Source organism: Saccostrea echinata, unplaced genomic scaffold (assembly GCF_033153115.1).
Source record: "Saccostrea echinata isolate AGI-Se365-2 ecotype Australia unplaced genomic scaffold, CSIRO_AGI_Sech_v1 ptg000003l, whole genome shotgun sequence".
NCBI lineage: Eukaryota > Metazoa > Mollusca > Bivalvia > Ostreida > Ostreidae > Saccostrea > Saccostrea echinata.
Window position 1 is genome coordinate 7,617,835 of NW_026889752.1, and position 20,751 is coordinate 7,638,585.

At 31.1% G+C, this 20,751-nt stretch overlaps 1 protein-coding gene across 1 annotated transcript in view; it reads right to left on the minus strand.

Moving 5' to 3' along the window:
* Nucleotides 1–3,774: 3,774 nt before the first annotated feature.
* LOC133178547 (L-threonine ammonia-lyase-like) overlaps nt 3,775–20,751 on the minus strand; it is a 78,959-nt gene continuing 61,982 nt past the window's right edge. The window contains exons 2-10 of the mRNA XM_061313251.1: nt 6,529–6,714; nt 6,177–6,232; nt 5,870–6,032; nt 5,597–5,687; nt 5,386–5,461; nt 5,171–5,296; nt 4,624–4,791; nt 4,365–4,422; nt 3,775–3,928 (exon numbers count right to left, since the gene is read on the minus strand). Coding sequence (XP_061169235.1) covers nt 3,830–3,928; nt 4,365–4,422; nt 4,624–4,791; nt 5,171–5,296; nt 5,386–5,461; nt 5,597–5,687; nt 5,870–6,032; nt 6,177–6,232; nt 6,529–6,714 — 1,023 coding nt within the window. The 3' untranslated portion in view covers nt 3,775–3,829. The remainder of the gene's footprint in view (nt 3,929–4,364; nt 4,423–4,623; nt 4,792–5,170; nt 5,297–5,385; nt 5,462–5,596; nt 5,688–5,869; nt 6,033–6,176; nt 6,233–6,528; nt 6,715–20,751) is intronic.

The window sequence follows — 20,751 nt, forward strand, 5'->3', positions numbered from 1 at the left end:
TTGACTTTTTCCCCAGTATATGTCCATTTCAACCAAACATGGTTCAAAGCGTCTTCCATAAATAGAATTTAAGTTTATTTGAAAGATGTGTCATGCATCCTTCCGGAAATATAACGTAGTGTCGTTACTAATTATTGAATTATTAGAAAGAGCTAGGTTCACTTTATGCATAAAATGGCCCTGTAGATATACCAATTTATTGACTAACACCTTATGTTCTATTTTAAACATCAAGATAAAGTAGAGACTTAGTGTTTTCATTTCCTATTAAAATTTTTCTCCTTAAAGTCCAGTTCTTGGATAACAAGCTTTATGGAATTGCAATGTTCTTGAATTTTAAAGAAAACAGGTATATTTAAGTACCTTCAGAGAAGAAAAATAATATGAGCGCACCCTCTGATCTAAAAAATAAAACATGTTTTGTAATCCTCCGAAACGGTTCTATCAGTAATTAATTGCATATTTTAGATCAGAGATTGCGCTCTATATTAAATATCGAAAAATAGCTTTAAAATTGGCTGTTTTGTAGAATTGTTCAGGGTATGAGAAAAATGACGCATTTCATGACGTCATAATGCATTGACTACCAGTACATTACGTCATTTTTGGTAGATTCGCAATCGCCAAATGTCTGAATGAAATTTAATCCATTGTCAACTAAAACTAAGCAGTTTCAGTTTTTCAAAAATTCACAGGGCCAAAAAAGGCCCTAAGTGAACCTTGTTCTTTATATAATACGTACACGACAGCACTAAAGGAATAAATTTCTAATAATTCAATTATTAGCACTACAGTACTGTCAATAAAAAAATCATCAGGTCCAGTCGAGTTTTAAAAGAATTTCGTCTAAAAATGTAGATTCAGATTGGTTCTAACCATTTACACAGGATTAAATGTTTTACAAAAAACATATAGGTAAAAGGATGGAAAATATTTTTGTTTTTGTACATATTATATTATTATTATTAATAATAATTGCATATAAATATTCTTGTACATTGTATTTGGAATTAAAAAAAATCTTTAAAAGATTGAGAAACAGAAGTCTTACAATAAGTTAAATTGATATGCATCCAAGAAAGATCTTGTACTAACAATATATTTAATTACGATATTTAGCCATAAGTGATATAATAAGATGGACTGTGTTTTGATTGCCTTTATTATTGCTTACTTAAATACGCATTCCTTAGCTTTACTTGTACAACAAATAACTCATGACATCAAGCTTCAATTAGAAGAATGAATCATTTGTAATTTTTAAGTGTTTCATAATTACAATTGCCTGTTAAAAACGTCCTACATATCTGATATTTATTTATTATGCTCGCTCTCATATTGTTATCTTTTATAGTATTGTATATATGTGTAGTTTTTACTATATGTAATCTGATGTGTCGTATCGGCGAAAAGAAATAAAGAACTTGACATCTGTTACTCGATTTTGTCAATAATCAGTTTAAAATACGAATTTTTGTTAACATTCGGGTACTTGAAATCGGGAAACTGTCAATGACACTGTTCGACCCAGCGAGAAATAAAGGACTACAAATCGTAAGGCGGTTTATCTCATTAGCATTTGTCCACCTCTGTGTCTTTCAAACAAGCACACGCATCTAATGGGGTGTGATGAAGTGGTGTGGATAACCAGGTATGACCCTCCTCAGCCAGGCAACCTCTACCATTTGATTCCCATAACCTCTACGAGAATTCTTCAATTCCGAAAAGCAACAATTATTTCGTACACGCCGCCATGAATCACAATCTTGGACCACAAGAAAGACAACTGGACTTTTTCTCAAATATCTAGATACAGTTTCTGACCGATGTGGAATTTTTTATATACCCGTTTTCTGTGTTCAAATGAAGAAGGATAGTGGTCACTAAGCTTGAATGTGCAGGATTTTCCTCACCATCCATCGAAAGATGACTATTATAGCTAATGCTAGTACGCCATCCCAATAGCAGTTTTCGGGTAGGCGAAAGTTTAGAGACAAAGTCCTAATGGAAAAATACTTAGAAACCAGATTTCACCTCAGTGAACTTCTATTTTATAATTTGCGAATTACAATGTTCCAAGACACTATATATATACATAATGCAAGGACTTAAAATAATTCAATTAGTGCGAGAAGAACAAAGAGAAAACAGGGTCAAACCTCAAGAAGGGACAACACCATTCTGTCATTGAAAAACGAAGTTAAATAACTTCTGAGAAACTAAAACATGTATGCACAACGAATTGGCGAACTAGAAAAAAAGAAATTTGTCTTGCTATCGAAATCCAAAACTACAGACAAAATCCATATCTACACATAATGTTCAGTATTGGCATGAGAACTTTTCAAGTGGACCGACATTGTGCTTAATGTATCAAAATAACCAAGGAATTTTTTTTTTTTTTTTTTTTTTTTTTTTTTTTTTTACAATTTTTTATTCAAATATGTAATCGTACGCTCTATTGGTAAAACAAATAACCCATGAATCTGTTATTTCATTTTGTCACTTATCAATTATGTCTTTAAATACTAATTTTTGCTAACATTCCCGGAGTTGGAAGAGGGACGCTGTGCCTGATACTGTCCGCCCCAGGGAAGTAAAGGTCTGTAAATCGTAAGGCTTTTTGTCTTATTACTAATAGTGTACCCAGTGTCTTTCAAAAAAGCACACGCATAGAGTGGAGTCTTACAGTATATTGTATAAAATTAACCTGACTTAACAAAATGTATTAATTATTGATCGGAATTTTTTTTGGCGTTTTTGTCCTGAGACGTCACAGACTATAGAAGTGACGTTATATTTCAAAAAGAGAGAAAAATACGCAAATTTTGATAATTTTGATTTTAGTTTTTTTATAGAGCACAAACTGGCACAATTTATTTTCCCATCTATATTTTCTCATAATATTATCGACATAAAATACACTAATTTTTTCCCCAAATCATTGAAATGATAAATTTACGTCATTTTTTGACGTCATATTCAACTCTTGAAGGCTATAAGGATGGAATGTTTATTTCTTTGAAGTCTGCATATTTCCATCCGGCTAAAACATGAATCAAGTTTTCCCCATCAATGTTTGAATTCGGGGGGGGGGGGGGGGGGGGGTAGGGTTTGCAATTACCAAATTTAGTCCTGTCGCATACATGTAGGAACAAAATTGGTCAAAAATTAGTTACCAATCCATGCTTTCAATTGCACTTAAGTGTAATATTACATTAACAAACAGTATACCTGTATCCCTCGAATATCTGCAAAATAAATTCACAAACATAATAAGCAGGAAATAAGGCAAGATATAAATATGTATTCTTTAATAAAGCGCAGCTTTTCAAAATCACTCACAAGCTACAATAATAAAATTCCTATATAATTATTAACTATAACACTTTAAATAACAGGACAAGTTAATTCCATTTCGAAAATGTATACCAAAAATGACACACAAAGCATACATGGCAGTAATAAAAAATATTTTTTACTAGTTCTGGAACACTTTAAGAAGAAGAAATGAAACCCAAATTAATATAAGGTTTCAGTTCGCACTTAGAGAGACAAATGCAGGTGATGCTTTGTAACTTAACCCAGAAAATCTTAATTCATTCAAAATAGGCGGCTCACCATTCTAATGGGTATAGAATCACTGTGCAAAGTGTTAATAATCATTCTGATTTTGAATCATTTTACGTTCAAACACAAGTATTATAGGCATGAAATCTTTCTTGATATATTTGTACAGATATTCAAATTTGCCGTGGATATGTATTATATTTCGAGAGTCTAATTAGTACATTTACAACATTCGAAACTGTCACATACGCTTTCAAACCTACATCCGTGGCCACTCCACATTTTTGTATTTTTCTTCGAGAGCTGCCTTTAATTCCTCTGAGTGAGCTGTATCTCTAGTCTCTACAACACACTTCACCTGTAAAATAATTTTTTGTCCTTAATAGGCAGTTAACCTGAGGCCAACCTAAAAATAAAGTTTGTTTTGCCTTCTCCCGACTCAGGATGAAAAATGGGATTTTCCCCCAGAATTTTTCAACATTAATGATGAATTTTCAAAATCTATTTTTCGGAATGCGTAAAAATTAATTGCTTCCTGGAGGTTAAAAAAGGTTTTGAATCGGGCCATTTTTAGCCAGTCTGGAGAGAGCAACCAAAATTTAAAAAAAAAAAGGTTTGATAATGATTTATTATACATATAGGTCAGTTAGAATGTAAAACACGAAACAAATTTTATGAAACATCGGAAGAAAATCTTTATACATTATGCATTTTTGACACTTCGTGTGAAATAGCCAGAAAGTAATGTTAAGAGCAATATACGTGTTAGATGTCTTTAACCTTTTCTTAATTACCTGTACTGAAAACACATCTGATTTCAGCCATGCTCTTTCATGAAATATATCATGGATACTGCAAATAAATAAATATAATATATATATATATTTTTTTAATTTTCATGATAATAAATGACTTGGTATGATCTCAGATATAGATTATATAACTGATTTCAAACACTCTCATAATTCTATAAAATTCCCTTGCTTTATCTATCGTATCTTTCTCCTTTATCACAGTATGCAAAAATGACATAATGACAGCTGGTATAGTTACCCGACTCTTAGGTCTGACAGTAGATTGATGAGATGAGTAATCCCTCCTGGTCGGTCTGTCACAGTCACTTTAAATCTTAAAAAACGTCCATCACAAGCTAGCCCACGTTCTATCACACGACCCAAGACTGGAGTGTCAATGTTTCCACCACACAGCACCACCACCACCCTATTTGCAAATGTCATTGTTGCATTTACTCAACCATTGCATGTTATATTCATCTATATATTTAGCTAGTCCAAAATTTTGGGAGGAAATACTATTTCAAATGAACAATTCTCCATTCGAATCCCAGTGCACACAAACTCTCAGTTTAAAAAAAAAAGTAAACCAACTTTTATTCACTTTTTTTCTAGTTTGGAAATTATCCACGACGAAGAATTTGTGCGACTGAGGAAATATTCTACATAACTACACAAAAAATAAGCAGCTCCCGGCGATAAATACTTGTGAGAAACACATGATCACGAAATTCGTTGATATTTAACGCAATCAAATAAAAGCTGGTTTACAGTAACGCTTTTTAAAATCGGGTTAATGATCTGACTTTTTTCCTGCCAATTCCGGAAGTAATCCCTCTATAATGGCGGCCAATCCAGCAGCACCTGCTCCTTCCACAATAGCTTTCTCGATTTCAATCAGACGCAGAATTGCTAGATCTATATTCTCCTCTCTAGTAATAAAATTTGATTCACTCTTTTAAAGTCTACTTTCAACATTATTTGAATTCGCTTTAGTATAAGAAATTTTCTTTCCACTTACTTAACTGTAACCATTTTATCAATCAATTCGTTGGCTGTAGCAAAGGCATTCACTCCAGCTGTTGGTACAGCCAAACCTAATAACAATGCTCTGGTAAGTGATTTTGAAGTGCAAAGCAATTAAGGCTTCTGTTTATTTGTATGAAATTAATCATGAATAAATTGATTTATGAAAGTTTGTATTAAATTAGCAAAAATCACAGACTCCTTACCATCTGCGATAGAGGACATCAATTCAACTTTTGTTGGTTTTCCAATCTCTCTTGCTTTTGAGAAACTGGGACATCTCTCCGCTTCGACCCCCTAAATAATTGCCATGACAATAATTAATCTCATTACATTATTACATATCACATAATTTTTTTTTCTTCAAAATTAACACAAAAATTTTACTAAATCATTCACAATTTTTTGTCTTATTTTTTGTTTTTGAAAATCAGTTGCATTCCGTATTGTTATTCATCATTAGTGTGATTTGGCAGTACAATGATTTGGACGTTTGGTTTGAGGTGCTTAAAAACCACGGCAGACCCCGCAATTAGTCCTCCCCCGCCCACAGGTATGACGACCGCCTCCAAATCAGGGACTTGTTTCACGATCTCCAACGCCATTGTTCCCTGTCCAGCTATGATGTGAGGATGATCATAGCTAGTAAAATAATAAATTTGCAAGATGTAAACAAACAAGTAAATAATAAATTCGTAATTTAAGATGATTATTTTTTTTTATTATTGATTTATTCCATTAGCCTATTATTTTAATTAATGAAACAATCAAAAATATGAACCATACCCATTGATGTAAACATATCCCTTTTCTTCACCCAGTTTCTGTGCATATCTTTTTGACTGAAAGTAAACAAAATATAAAATTAGTGCCGCAGTTTCAAGAATAATCTATACTCTAAAATGTAAGTTTTTGAAAGAAAAGAAATGAAGTACTAGTAACTGATGTACTGATGTACATGTGTATGCAACACTAACTAAATGTTAACTCTACTGAAGTGACTTTTAATCTGTACCCTCCGTTTGATACTAGTATGGGGTGAAAACACAGAGTGCAAGGTTGTTCAACAAAGATATTTTTACTCAACCTTTATACATATAAAAAACACATTTTGATTATATTTTAAGTGTTCACTGACCTCTGAAATATCATGGCCTTCAATTCTGACCGTAGCTTTGTAACGTTTGCATTCTTGTACTTTCATCATTGGTGCTATGGTTGGCATGATCACAGTTACTGGAATGTTCAAACAATAGCCATGGTAGGCCAGAGCTAGGGCGTGGTTACCAGCACTGGCCGCTATAACTCCTTTCTCCTGCTGCTCCTGTGGTATACAGTAAAACACGATTATAGCAAACAGGCTTATCATGAATTCACGCTTGTAGCAATGTGTTTTTCATTCCCTGGGGTTTTATATCCTATTGAAAACAAATTATGTTTATACACCTAAATAATAAAAATGATCGTCCATGGCACTTCGCTATATGCGTATTTAACTATAAAGAATCTTTTGTCAAACTTAAACAAACACAAATCATATATTTGTAGACATATAAATTAAAAAAATATTTAATAATTTTTAGCTTGCATTGACTTTACTTTTCATTAAAGTACATTTTTTTTTAAATATTTATATTCGCTTTTAAATATAAATCAGAAATAAATTTATCTCCTGCAATTTGATAAAACATGCCAAATAGAGAAAAATAATCATTTCTAAATTATTGCAAAGATATGCAAGGACGTTCCTTTACCTTAGTTAGCTTCATTAAAGAATATCTTGCTCCTCTTTCTTTGAAACTAAAACAGAAAACAGTGATCGAAGTTTGAAAGAAAATAGCATTATATCCTAAAAGAAAATTCTCATATTCATTATTAATTACCGCTGATATAACAGAAAGAGAAAAGAAATTAAAATGACACAAAAGATCAAATAAAGGGGGTGTTTTAGCTATTTATCTAAATGTATCTGGTTTATTTATATATAACTGTACAGTGCAACAGAAAAAAGAGATTACCTCCCTGTACGCTGTTGAAATTCCTTCTTGAAGTAAACCTCTTTTACGTTCAGTATCTTAGACATTCTAGATTTCTTGAATTTAAAAAAAAACACACCAATAATGCAAAATTATTCAGTGATTGCAAAGTGCATGTATTTAACGTCTTACAAAAGTACGAGAACAATTTTCTTTAAAGCATTTTCTGAATTCTCAGAATAGAAAGAAATATCGGAAGAATACATATGGGAATAAAAGTCGATTTTGGTAAATTTATTCATGTATATGATATAGGGAAAAAACTTCCATATGTAAACAAAATATTGTCACATAGAGAGAGAGAGAGAGAGAGAGAGAGAGAGAGAGAGAGAGAGAGAGAGAGAGAGAGAGAGAGATCAAAATACAGTTGAGTCTCGTCTCATCTTTTGGAAACAGAATGAAGATTAAAATTTTTCAAATAATATACATGTAGAAGGTCGATTTTAGTAATACAGACACTTTGCTTGAGAACCAAAAGTGTCTGGATGAACAAAGCTCGACTGTATCTAGAACAGAATATGTATGTCTTACAACGCAAGGACTCAGGAGGTCATCCTTGATTACATCGGAAGCTGCCTCAACATCCTTGAAGATCACTTTTTGGGGGTTGCCTGGATCACAAAAAGGGTCTAAAATATCTTGATCCATCATATTATATTTTACACTTTGAGGCACTCCAAAGGTTCTACTCTGATTTCTCTGTCTAAAAATTTAAAGAAAAATTGTGTTTTTGAGAAGCAAACTTTTACCAATTTAGATATGGTAGCTACCTGTGTATTTGCTAGTTTCCTTTTTTTTGTGTCATCCACTATATATATAAATCAAACAAGAAGAGATAACGATAAATCGTATATATTGTTGTGAATTAGGAATTTACGTATCGAGATCTAAAAAATGAGTTTGAAACACAATACAAACATTTTTATTAGCTTCAGTGTAAGAGTTGTTGAGCTTGCATCGTCCTCCGATATGACTTTTGCCATTTTAGAGAAGGACGATTCTTAGAAACAAGAACATATTGTTCAAATGTGCAATAAAATTTTCGCGGGGAAAAAGTTGTCTCTGCCACTAAGCCGGCGTCGCGTTTCAATATCTTTTAAGAAACCTTGAAACGTACATGAACAATAACTTCTATTCTTTTTTATTCACCCTCGTTGCGCAGTGGTTAGAGCTTGAGAGGAGTTAATCCTTACATCGCGGGTTGGAATCCTACTACGAGACGATAAGTCCGGTCCTTCGGATGAGACCGAATAAACCGAGGTTCCGTGTTGCAGTAGGTGCTGGCAGGAAAACACCCTCACTGCTCATTGACCCTGAGTGACGAATATAGGGGTTTAAATTTGCAGCCCTCCACCGGCAAGTGGCGGTGTCTTCAAGTGAGTAAAAAGTCTCGAGAAGTATGTTTAACAAAAAAAAAAAAAAAAAAAAAAAAAAAAAAAATCAACCATTCTATTCTATTCAATTTGAATTCTACGCGGTAAGACAAACCATGCATTATCTTTTAATTCTTTTGTTTTATTTATTAGCAATTTCTCAATGATAAAAGTTTCATTGTCTTTTCAAGTCTTTCATGAACCTTTACAAGTGATTACATTTGAGTTGTCCGATGCAAAAGAGGCCCTTAAGGTAGAAATTGTCAAAATATACTTTTGATCTTTCAACAGATTATGATAGATTACAATAAAAATACAAAATACGAAGTTTCTGAATAATTTCTGAGACATATAGTCAATCAATGGATAGGTTAATGTGCAAGTAGTTCTCAGTAATAGTTACAATTTTTCGCTTCATAGATTTTGCAGATTAGCAGACTTTTTAAAATCATCCTAAATTCTGCAGGAAATTTCTCTGGTTTAAATGTTAATTCCATGAAAACATGACATGATTTCTTTGCAAATTCACTGTCCAAAAAATCTATTACAAGACACCATTGTTTTTTACATAATTTATTTGGTTTCATTTTGTTGAATTATAGAAAGAAATGTTTAGCGTTATGAAATTCTTGTGATATCATCTTATTTGACACTAGCCTGGCTCAATTTAAAAATAGATCATTCTCAGAGCATGCCTTTGAGAATCGAATAAGTTTGGAGACACACACAATTTTGAAGTTTGACGATGGAAAAGTCATTTCGTTTGTCATTCAGTTAAGTTCATAGTTGGCCTTTAGCGTCAATAGTCAGTTAAACACCCAGATAGGAAACAGATGTGGCTGACTCTGTAGTGACTTTTTTCAAGTTTATTGGGATAAATGGAGTCAACAAATGAAATGTGTCCATGGTATTTCATCCATATATTACCGAAATATGGCTGAAATACTACCGACTCGTCGTTAAACTGTAATAAATCAATCAATCAATTAAACAAATCGACATTCAGATATATTGACGACGATTTCCCAATGAAGAATACTTATTTCTATTCATATGTTGACTCGATTTGTCCTTGTGAATTCGAAATAAAAGATACCACAGAGTCTGCCACACGTTTTATTTTTGGATGTGAACTAAAATGAATGACAAACGAGACTACAGCAAATGTTCTCTTCTTCTCTTGTAGAAATCCTTGAGTAGATTTTGCTTCAAGGTAATGAAAAAATACAAGTTGGATTGAATCACTTTTTTTATCTTCACATTTTTTAAACCAATACAGTAGCAAAATTGACGTCCATTGGTATTCAAACAGATTGTAGGAAGACCTGGTCACAAAAAAGTAATGGACTGCATGAAATATGCAAAACTGAAAAAAAATATGCAGACCCTGAAAGATTAGTAAAAGTCGTCATGTGTATTTTTTTTTTACTGAAAAGAAGCTTAGTTATTCTTGTCAGTAAGCAGATCTATAAATAAAAAAAGATCATATGGGTGGATCGAGATTTTTGTTTTGATCGGAGGACGAGGGAAATCCATATAAATGAAACAATCCTGATCAAATTTGACAAATTGAAGGATATATTACAGAACAGGGGGAATGTGTTGGATGGGCTGAGTGTTTTGTTGTATCGGCACTATATAACGCCCTGTATATATTGTATCTGGGATAAATGTTAATTACCATCTTTTTGCAAATATTATCAGCCAAAGGTTCTTTTTGACACCGAGGACACAGAGGAGGACACCCTTTCATTCTATGTGGAATTCTCTCTCTCTTTAATAAATTTTGCTTCATACAAATTTGAATAACCTAAACATCTTTTTAATATCAACCTCAAAGTACCTGTTTGTATGATCAGATTCGATTAAAAACATATTTTTTTAGATGACCAATGACAAGGATGACATAGGTTCTATTTTTATCGAAGAAGCAGTTGTCAAAAATCAAAATTAGAGTCAAAAATCATAGTCTATAATTTATCATGATTTGGTAACTTTAAACCATTTTGCTTCACTGATGTATTACAAAGTCTCAATACTTATTTAAAATATTAAGAAAAAAATTGCATAAGCAGATCCCCAGTTTTATGGGCAAGTAATTTAAATAAAATATTTATAATTAATGATTGATATAATAACAAAAGTTTTGGCAAAGCCTTATTATAGACCATTAAGTGCCCTAGGATTTAGTTCTTGAAGTGAAAATTAACTACGAAATCTACATCTACAATTGTTGCTCTATCATCGCTGAAATTTTACGTTGTTGTGTTATGTACTTTTTGATCAAAAAATAATAATAGAAATAAAACAAAGGGCAAAAGACGCTCAGAGAAATTGACCAACGAAAACCACGTATTTGCCAACGTCTCCGAACTGGTTGCGAAGTCATTAAAACAAAACAAAATGTCATGACCTGTTGTTGTTCTAATCAGACCTAAAAAAAAATGGAAAATCTAGCAAGCTGCTTTAGAGAACACAGGGTAATAGTAGTGGAAAAGAAACCAGAGAAAAAGAAAAGAGAAGATGAATTCGTTTATTAAAAACATATAGCAATTTTATACATTTTTTAAAACTCCACAGGTAAAATACTCAAATTATTGATTTTGTGGAATACATATCACATACAGTGAAGGAAACCTTTACTTAATTGAAGGGGGTCAGTGTGCATAATGCTGAACAAATAGGCAATAATCAAAACCTTTTTTTTTTGCATTTAAATTGTAACTTTTATATTCATCATTTCAACTTCATTTATATTTTTTTTTATTTGTTACCATGGCAATAAATATTATCTTATTTCTTGTAAAAACTAAAAGATAAAAATATATATCTGAAAAAAAATCCCAAAATAATGCACGTTAATTATCTTGTGACATTTTCCATTGATTCAATATCATATCTTGGGTATTTAAATATCAAAACACGCATTTTGTAACTTTTTATATCAAAATATTAATGAGTTACTAAAGACAGCATGTTTCCTTGCTTTATGCCCTTTTTTGTGCACCACCTTTTTGCTTTTATTAGCGTTTTTAACATTTATACTATTGGGTGGGCTACTTTTGTCATGTGATTAGTAAGAATCGTGTCATGTGACTAGTCAGCATGTTTAACTAGTCAATTTGTCATATTACTATAATTTTGTTTTAAGCCCATGCAGCCAATTAATTGTTATGTGAGTCTATGTAATATGTACAAAGTCATGGAAATGTTTTAGTCATTTGTTAGTTTTAATAAATGACATATTCATTTAATAGGCGTTTTTTCTTAATATCATATACAACAGGTTTATCAAAAACATGCTGCTAATATCCAGAAATGTCTTCTCTCATTACAGGAAAAATTTGTGGATATAAAGATATTTATGAGTTAAATGCAACACAGTCAAAAATATTGTGTGATTTAAATAAAATAAGATAATAAATAGAAAGTTTTGACGAGTGATGTTAATTTTTTTTATAGCGGTCAAATTTCAGGCTTAAAACAAGTTAATTTTATATTAACTGTTTCAATACATCTACAGTTTTTGACAAAGTATGTCGACAAAAATGTATGAAAGTCATTGTAAAATTATTATTTGAAACCTATTTAATATGCCTTGCATATAATAACTTGGATATTTCTTTGAGTTAAGTATGAAAGGCCAAAGTTCCAATATACGAGCGAAAAAATCCGTACACTTTAAGAATTTTATTCTTAATATCCTTGTACCAAAAGAAATGACCGCCACAAAAACATATTTCTTGTCGATTTTGAGAGCTGCTCGTTATTTTATTTTTTTTACATTAGTTGATTGATTCAAATTTGTTGTTAAAATTAAAAGGTGATTGAAAACTTTGATCTGAGGTTCTGACCAATTTTTCCCCTCAAAAACTGAAAAGTGACATACCTTAATTGATCAAATGTAAACTATAAGAGATATATAATTTTATGACCAACATTCCTTTCACACCAGCTGTACTATCTGACAGACATGATAATGGAAGAATTTCAACATACCCTTTTAAAATGATTTAATTTTCCTTACTTTATATGGACCCGTTATGACATATCCATTTTTTTAATTCTCTAACAAAAACGTCTACATTTGTATTAAAATGAAAAAAAAAAAAATGAAAAAAAGATCATAATTAGAAATACTTCGTTGGACAACAGAAATGACTGCCGGGGAGAGAAACAGTGTGTCATACCTATACGTCATGATCTAGTTCCATAACACTTTATTTAACTGTGTCTGAGAAAGCGCGAATAATTTCATGCTTGATTTATTTACAAGGATTCCTATGTTTGAAAAAGAAATTACCTTTGATATAATGCTAGGACTAAGTTCTGTTGAATAAAAGTCGATAAATGACAATTTCCTGTTTTCCAGAGGAAACTGTATGACTTGAGACAGTCTTTAATTCTCTGTCATTATCATCTTCATTAATTTAGAAATAACAAAATAAGAAATAAAAACAAATTTTAAGACTACTTTCTGTGATCAACGAGAGCGACGGGCAAAACAACCATTTTTTTTTTTACATGTACAAATCAAGATCTATCACGCTTGAAAGTTTCATTAATTTATCTTAATCGTTACTGAGAAGATGCACAGACAAAATTTTTTTATTTAAAAAAAAATAATAATAATTGGTCATAACTCACGACCCAAAGTGAATTAGTTAAAAACATATACATCAAGTTTCAGAAATGGAAAACAAAGTATTGTTTGTAAAATGGTAAAAAAAATAAATTGTATACTGACTCCTCCTAATTGAGGAGTCAGTAAGTTTTCCTGATAAAAAGAAAAATTTCATGATTTTTAATACTTTTTTCATAACTATTCAGAAGTTTCTTTTCGTCTTCGTCATTAAACTTTACCTTTGCAAAGTGCTGTCCCCCTTTTTTTTTCTTCCCAACTTTACCAGACTTTGGGTTTTAATTTTAGCTTCCCTCTCATAAGCCTTTATATAGGAATGATAAAAGATATCTATGATTGATGGGGTTTACCATTTTTCTGCCGAAGATATTTTCTTTAGTAAGAAAACCTCTTGAAGTACTTATAACATTGTTCATCAAGGATCCGGTGTAATACTTGTAAAATACAAAGGATGAACAATAATTGTAAAATATCAAAATATTTGTGTACTAAGAAGTACTTCCTCGAATATATAGTCAAAAGTTGGTCCTAATGAGAGAAGTTATACAAGAGATGCCCATGTCATTAAAGAACATAAATCATTAAGAAGAATACAGAAAAAAGTAAATTTGAATATTTAATCATCATTTAATTCATTTAAAACAGTAGTTTGTTTTATTTTAACTTCTATAAAATGACTTAGAATTAAGCCGAATAAATATTGATAAAAAATCACTTGTTTGCCATTTCAATCGTCATTTTGACATAAAACACCATATTCAAGATTGCCAGTATAATCTTCTTCGGATTCAGCATACCCGAAAAGTTAGAAGATATATACTACTGTTACACACATGAGTTCTATCTCATATTTGTTCATTTTAGATCAGGTGTGTCTCTTTTTGTGAAAACTCACTGCAAAATTGATATAGCAGATTAAAATTGATTAGAATATAGATCGAGAAGACATTATATTGTAATATTATTGGAAATAAATTGGAAATAATATGTTTTATGCATTCATATGTATCTTTGCATTTTTGTGTTAAGAATTTAGCTGTCTGTATATTATATAATGTGTTAACTTAGGCTTCGTAAACTACTTGCATGTTACGTAATGAATTGTCTCAGGTTTTAGGCATCTTGTTTAGCTAATAGTTACAGTGGGATCACGTGATCAGTATCAATGTTAGATTCTTAAGCTGCAAGTGTCTTTGAACGCTGTAATTTGTAAAGGAAAACATATGATTATTTATCACTGATCAACACCTAATAATTTTCTAGTGGATTGTCAGTACATAAGGGCATATGCACAATTGGCTTAATAGGTTAGTGTTGATGTTATTTGCTTTGTGACTGTTTTTCCTCTCCATCAGAGCCTGTGAACAGTGCGGGGTCAAAATCCACTGTTTTTGTTTCGTAATGGCGGATCCAACGAAGGAGGGTGTAATTGGACATTCGTTCATTAAACCACTTGGCAAGTTTATTGAAGACAATACACAGTACGGAAACCTTTCTTTGGATCAGGACCTATTCTTTGTTATGATGAGTGGTCAAGGGTCACTTACATTTAAAGGTTTTTCGACACGAGGTTCATTGTGTATTTTTTCCCACAGCCCCAGACTACAAATCAGGGGTAACGATGTGTCTTTCGACACCCCGGAAGAATTGTTCGGAATATCATTTAAGAACTTTTTTATTCTTGGTACGGGTACCCTGTTGGACAGTTGGAGACTCAAGAATCGCCTAAAGTATAATTAGTGTGTATTGAAACAGATCGCCCTTTAAACAGTGTGTTTTATACCTCCTTACGAAATGAGACATTCTAAAATCACCGAGGGTTTTTGCCTGACTTTCAGTACCAGAGCCCAGATAGAGTTCATTCAGAGCTACAAAATCATTCAGTACCGATCCAGTACACATGGTGAACGGTCAGATACATCAATAGTATCAAATATGCAGTGATCAACACTTGCAGGAGTCTAAGGCCAGTATATAAAACTAAGAAATTGAAGTAAAAGATATATAAATATATGTAATGTATAGGGAGAAAGTCTGACAGTAAGATAAAAAAAGAAAAAGAAAAGAAAGAATATTATTGCATCTAACATTGTGTCTAAGATTACTGTCTGTCAAACTGATATGATTTTTAAGAAATTCTTGCACAGCATGTTATAAGGTAAATGTAAGTACACGAGAACTTTCATTCATGATGTCTAAGTAAATCATGTCACAGTCTCTAAGTTATTGGTTTGCATTGTAAACTAGCAGTACACGATGTCTAAGTTTGCCATGTTAATGTCTTAAAGTTATTGGTTCTCAGTGTGAACTAGCAGTACATGATGTCTAAGTTTGCCATGTTAATGTCTCAAAGTTATTGGTTCGCAATGTGAACTAGCAGTACATGATGTCAAAGTAATTCATGTTACTGTCTCAAGATTTGGTTCTCGGTGTAAAATAGCAGTACATGATGTCTAAGTAAGTGATGTTACTGTTTCAAAGATTTTGGTTCTCAGTGTGAACTAGCAAATACATGATGTCAAAGTAATTCATGTTACTGTCTCAAGATTTGGTTCTCGGTGTAAAATAGCAGTACATGATGTCAAAGTAATTCATGTTACTGTCTCAAAGATTTTGGTTCTCAGTGTGAACTAGCAAATACATGATGTAAAAGTAATTCATGTTACTGTTTCAAAGATTTTGGTTCTCAATGTGAACTAGCAGTACATGATGTCAAAGTAATTCATGTTACTGTCGCAAAGAATTTGGTTCTCAATGTGAACTAGATTAATGTCTAAGTAGAGTTAGTCATGTCACACATGGTACTTGATGTCGAAGTAATTCATGTTACTGTCTCAAAGATTAATTTCTCATTGTGAACTAGCAGTACATTATGATTAAGTAAAGTCCATTGCCTCTCAGTTATTGGTTCTCAACATGAACTAGCAGTAAATGATGTCTAAGTAAAGCAAGTCATGTCACGGTCTTAAGGTTATTGGTTGTAAATATTGAATTAGCAGTACATAATGTCTAAGTTAATCTTGTCACGGTCTCTAAGTTATTGGTTCTTAAAATGAACCAGCAGTACATAATCAATGTCTAAGTTAGTTGTGTCACGGTTGCTAAATTATTGGTTCTCCATACGAACAAGCAGTACGTGATGTCTAAGTTAGTCATGTCAAGGTCCCTTAGTTATTAACAAACAAAGCATGGCTTTTAATTTTTATTTTAATTTTTATTAATCACCATGAAGTGACAGATTTATTTACCACATTGTTTCTTATGTCTAAGAATATTTAAAGTTTCGTATGCTTTTTAAGCCACTGTCATGATATTTATCAAAGTATATAATTATGAAGGGTAATTATAAAAAAAATTTTGATGAGGCCTTTCAATCTAAAATGAAATTGTACCAGATGGTGTTAAGTATATATATATATATATATATATATATATATATATATATATAGAGAGAGAGAGAGAGAGAGAGAGAGAGAGAGAGAGAGAGAGAGAGAGAGAAAGGTATATATATATATATATATATATATATATATATATATATATATATATATATATATATATATATATATATATATATATATATATATATATATATATATATATATATATATATATATATATATATATATATATATATATAGATTTGTAACATATAATATTAGAATTTGCCCTTTCAGTCTCAACTCTCAAAGAAATGACTAGACACAGATGATTCCCCAGTAAGTAAAAAAAGAGTAATTTGGCAGCTGAGATTTGGAAACAGCATAATGATGTCATGTCTTTCGACTCTCAAAGTGCCATCACCAATGCTGAACCAAAACAAGTGGCTTCTAAAGAGTCATCGAAAAATACTTTCCACTGAACCCAGTGATCAAGTTGCTCATCATCCTGGACCTTCTTCAGATTTTACAATATATCTGCTTTGCTTAATCATTGGTCACTTTTGAAGGGGTAATTTGAATGTTATGTTTTATGTATATCTAAAATTTGGCATTACCCTTCCATACAGCTATTAATCGTTTCATTCTTTGTTCTCCAATCAAGGATATTTAAATCTAGGAATGTGTTTGTTGCTTCTTACTTAGAGGTACATGTAATTGGCCTCCAAATCAACCTGTAAATTGGAATCAAAACAAATGAATCCTTCAAAGATACATTTATTCCATGATTTGGAAGATAAGCAATAGTCTAATATAGCTTTAGCATGTTTAGAAAAGAAAAACTTGGAATGCAATTATTTTTACATATAAACCATTTTTTAAAATGAATGTTGTATCTGAACATGCAGAAAAATTTAAATACAAGTATTTTAATTTATGAAGTTAGAAATATTCAATTTTATTAGCAAATTAATATGTTCAGGTTACCTACAATTGAATATAATTTCAAATGAATCAGTTGTGTCTCATTTACTCTAAATACATAATTTAAATAAAATTTCACGAGGCATGTTATCTAATTGTGTACATGCAGGCTTAGTTTAGAGAAATCAAACTGACCAGGGATTCTTCTTAAATGTTTTGTTAAACTAGTTACAAAATACCTACAGTAAAATATTTTTTGTTTAATTTTGCATGGCATATTGTTTAGGCAGATATGAGCTTATTCAATGATGTTCTGTATTTATGATGAGTATAAGAATACATGAAAAAAAGGTAATGGTAAATTTTATTAATTACCTTAGCAATTAATTAAGTGTGTTATAAAGCATGTAATTTAATTGTAACTTACTGGAAGAAAAAGTCAAAGTGATTGTAATGTTTTGGATAATCTTTATAAAAGCTAATATTCATTAAGCACATAGCTAGGCATCATTTGTTTGGCCATTTCATTCCTTCATAAATTATGAATTTGCCAGACCCATCTCAGGATTTTCTTGTTCAAGAACTGTTTAAATTCAGTCAACATGGTCAAAGATCATATCAGACAGCAGGCTTAAGACTCCCATTAAATAGGGAAAATTCTAATAAAACTTGTGGATGCCATTAGTCAATATGTTTAAAATTTCATTCTGAGCATATGGAAGGCATAAAAATCTTCTTTTTTTCGTTGTATAGTAACACTTACAAATTTAGTTATAAAATATTTTACAAATAAATGCTTAACTGGAACTTAAAAACTCAATAAATCTGAGACTTTAAAGATTGTAATATTTGACTTCAAGACAATATCTCTTTAAGATTTAACCTTTACTGTTGAACATAATTAGAAATTATTATTCAAAAATTACAAGATAAACAACTCACATATCTTTCCAAAAGGTGTAAATGTATTTGTTATATGTGAAATGTTTATGGTCTCTTAAGTAGAAAAAATTATCCTTACATTTATATCAAAACTAAAATTAATGGCTGAGGCGAATCTTCTTTTGTTTGGAACAATGTTTGACATAAAAAAAAATGTTCAGTGCATGAAATCTTTATATATATATATATATATATTCAATCGCATGATAAGATTGCGAACAATCAGAAGAAAATAATTTCAGAAATTCCGGTCATTCTTTCTTATTCTATGTATTACATCGGAGACATTGTGACAAGTATTTCAAATTTTTTCTCATAAAAAGTAACATTTTAAGCAGAAATCGGCTGCTCAATGCATCGCAAAAACGTTAAATAGTAAATCCACCAGTGAAAAACATCATTTCTTTTTATTCCTTTATACAGTTTTATGAGAATTTAGCTGAACAAACCCAATGTCTGGTATAATTGAACTTCAAATTGATAGGTCAGCACATTACAAAGGCAAAGGTTATATTCCTAAGGATTTTTGTCCTCAGTGGTTTCTTTTCTTACTATTTCTATTTTTCTCCTCTACTTCGTTTGATTTTCATCAAACTTAAAGGAAAGAGTTCTTGCGGGTTGTTGTTGTTTTTTTTTTTTTTTTTTTTTTTTTTGGAGCGCTTGACCGAGCTTACTTTTAAAAACTATTCAAAAATAGTACAAGATATTTTTTGAGTGATATTGTTGTCGTGAATTTTGATTTCCTATCCATCGGAAAATCTATATTTCGAAACTTGCTATGGCTCACAAAAGCACACATAGAATTTTTTTTCTTTTTAGGCGTTCTTATATTTTCTTGTAAATATTTTGTTAAGACATGTAGAAGAAGTGTCAGTCAAATTTAACAGTTACTAACAGTTTTTTTAGGGGCTGACTTTTAAAATTTAAGAGTGAATTTATTTTTAGAATGTATCAAAAACTAGGTATTAGGAATTTGTAAAACAGGGTGTTTCAGCAAACATGTCCCGACTTTCGGTTTTCTTTAGAAGAAATTATGAAAAGAAATTGTACAAAAATAAGAAACATATATTAACCATACCATTTTATCATTATAAAAGTTTCAATAACACTGAATCATTTGTTTCTTAAGACAAACTTTTAACATGTGGATCTATTTTTTTCTATTTGTTCCAAATGGCTGCCGAATTTTTTGATCGCAGACAAATTTTGCCACTTACGTCCCATATTGCTCATATTTGGACAGCATTTTAGAAAAAAAAATCTGTTTCCTAAAAAATTACTTTATTCTCAAAATAATATTCAATGGAATAGGGATTTTCCGTTTGTATTGTACTGAGTTTAACAATATAAATACAGAGATCTCTTTTATTATCCATTTAAAAAAAAATAACATGACTTTTGAGGTTGTAATCAAAATAAACAATTACATGTCTGAAATTATGTTAAAAGTTTTAAATACTGATATGTGATTTTGAAGAATTTCATCTTTAGAAATTAATTAAGCTGCGAGTATAAGGTAGATTTCCAAAAGTTAAATTAAAGCTAAGTTCTTCCAAAATACAGTTATAACTAGATGCTGTCATAAGACAGTAATACCTGCGCTAAGGTGTTTGCCTCTAAATGCGCTCTCCTTCAAATTCTGGTAACCAGGGAAGAAGCACACATCTAAATCAAGCATAAAATGCTCAGGTGAATATGCAGCCCACATGGGCCTCTAATGTAAATATTTCATTACTAGTCTTATACATGTATAACATAATTTAATAATGTAAATTCTGTTAAAGAGAGAATTTTTGAAAGATTTGTGTAAAAAAAAGGGGGGGGGGTTAATTTTTGCCCCATAATTGACACTTGTTGAGTTTATTTTCAAAACAACAAATGTTATTATTTTAGTGCATAGCTTTTTTGATGAAAACAAAATTAGATACCAAAATGACAACTTGTGCAAAATTTTATCAGTATTTGGGTAGAACTCGGAGAACCCCTTTCCAAACTTTGACCCGATCAACCCCCACCCACGATTCACCTATTTTTCTGTCATATTTGGAATAGATAACACAAATT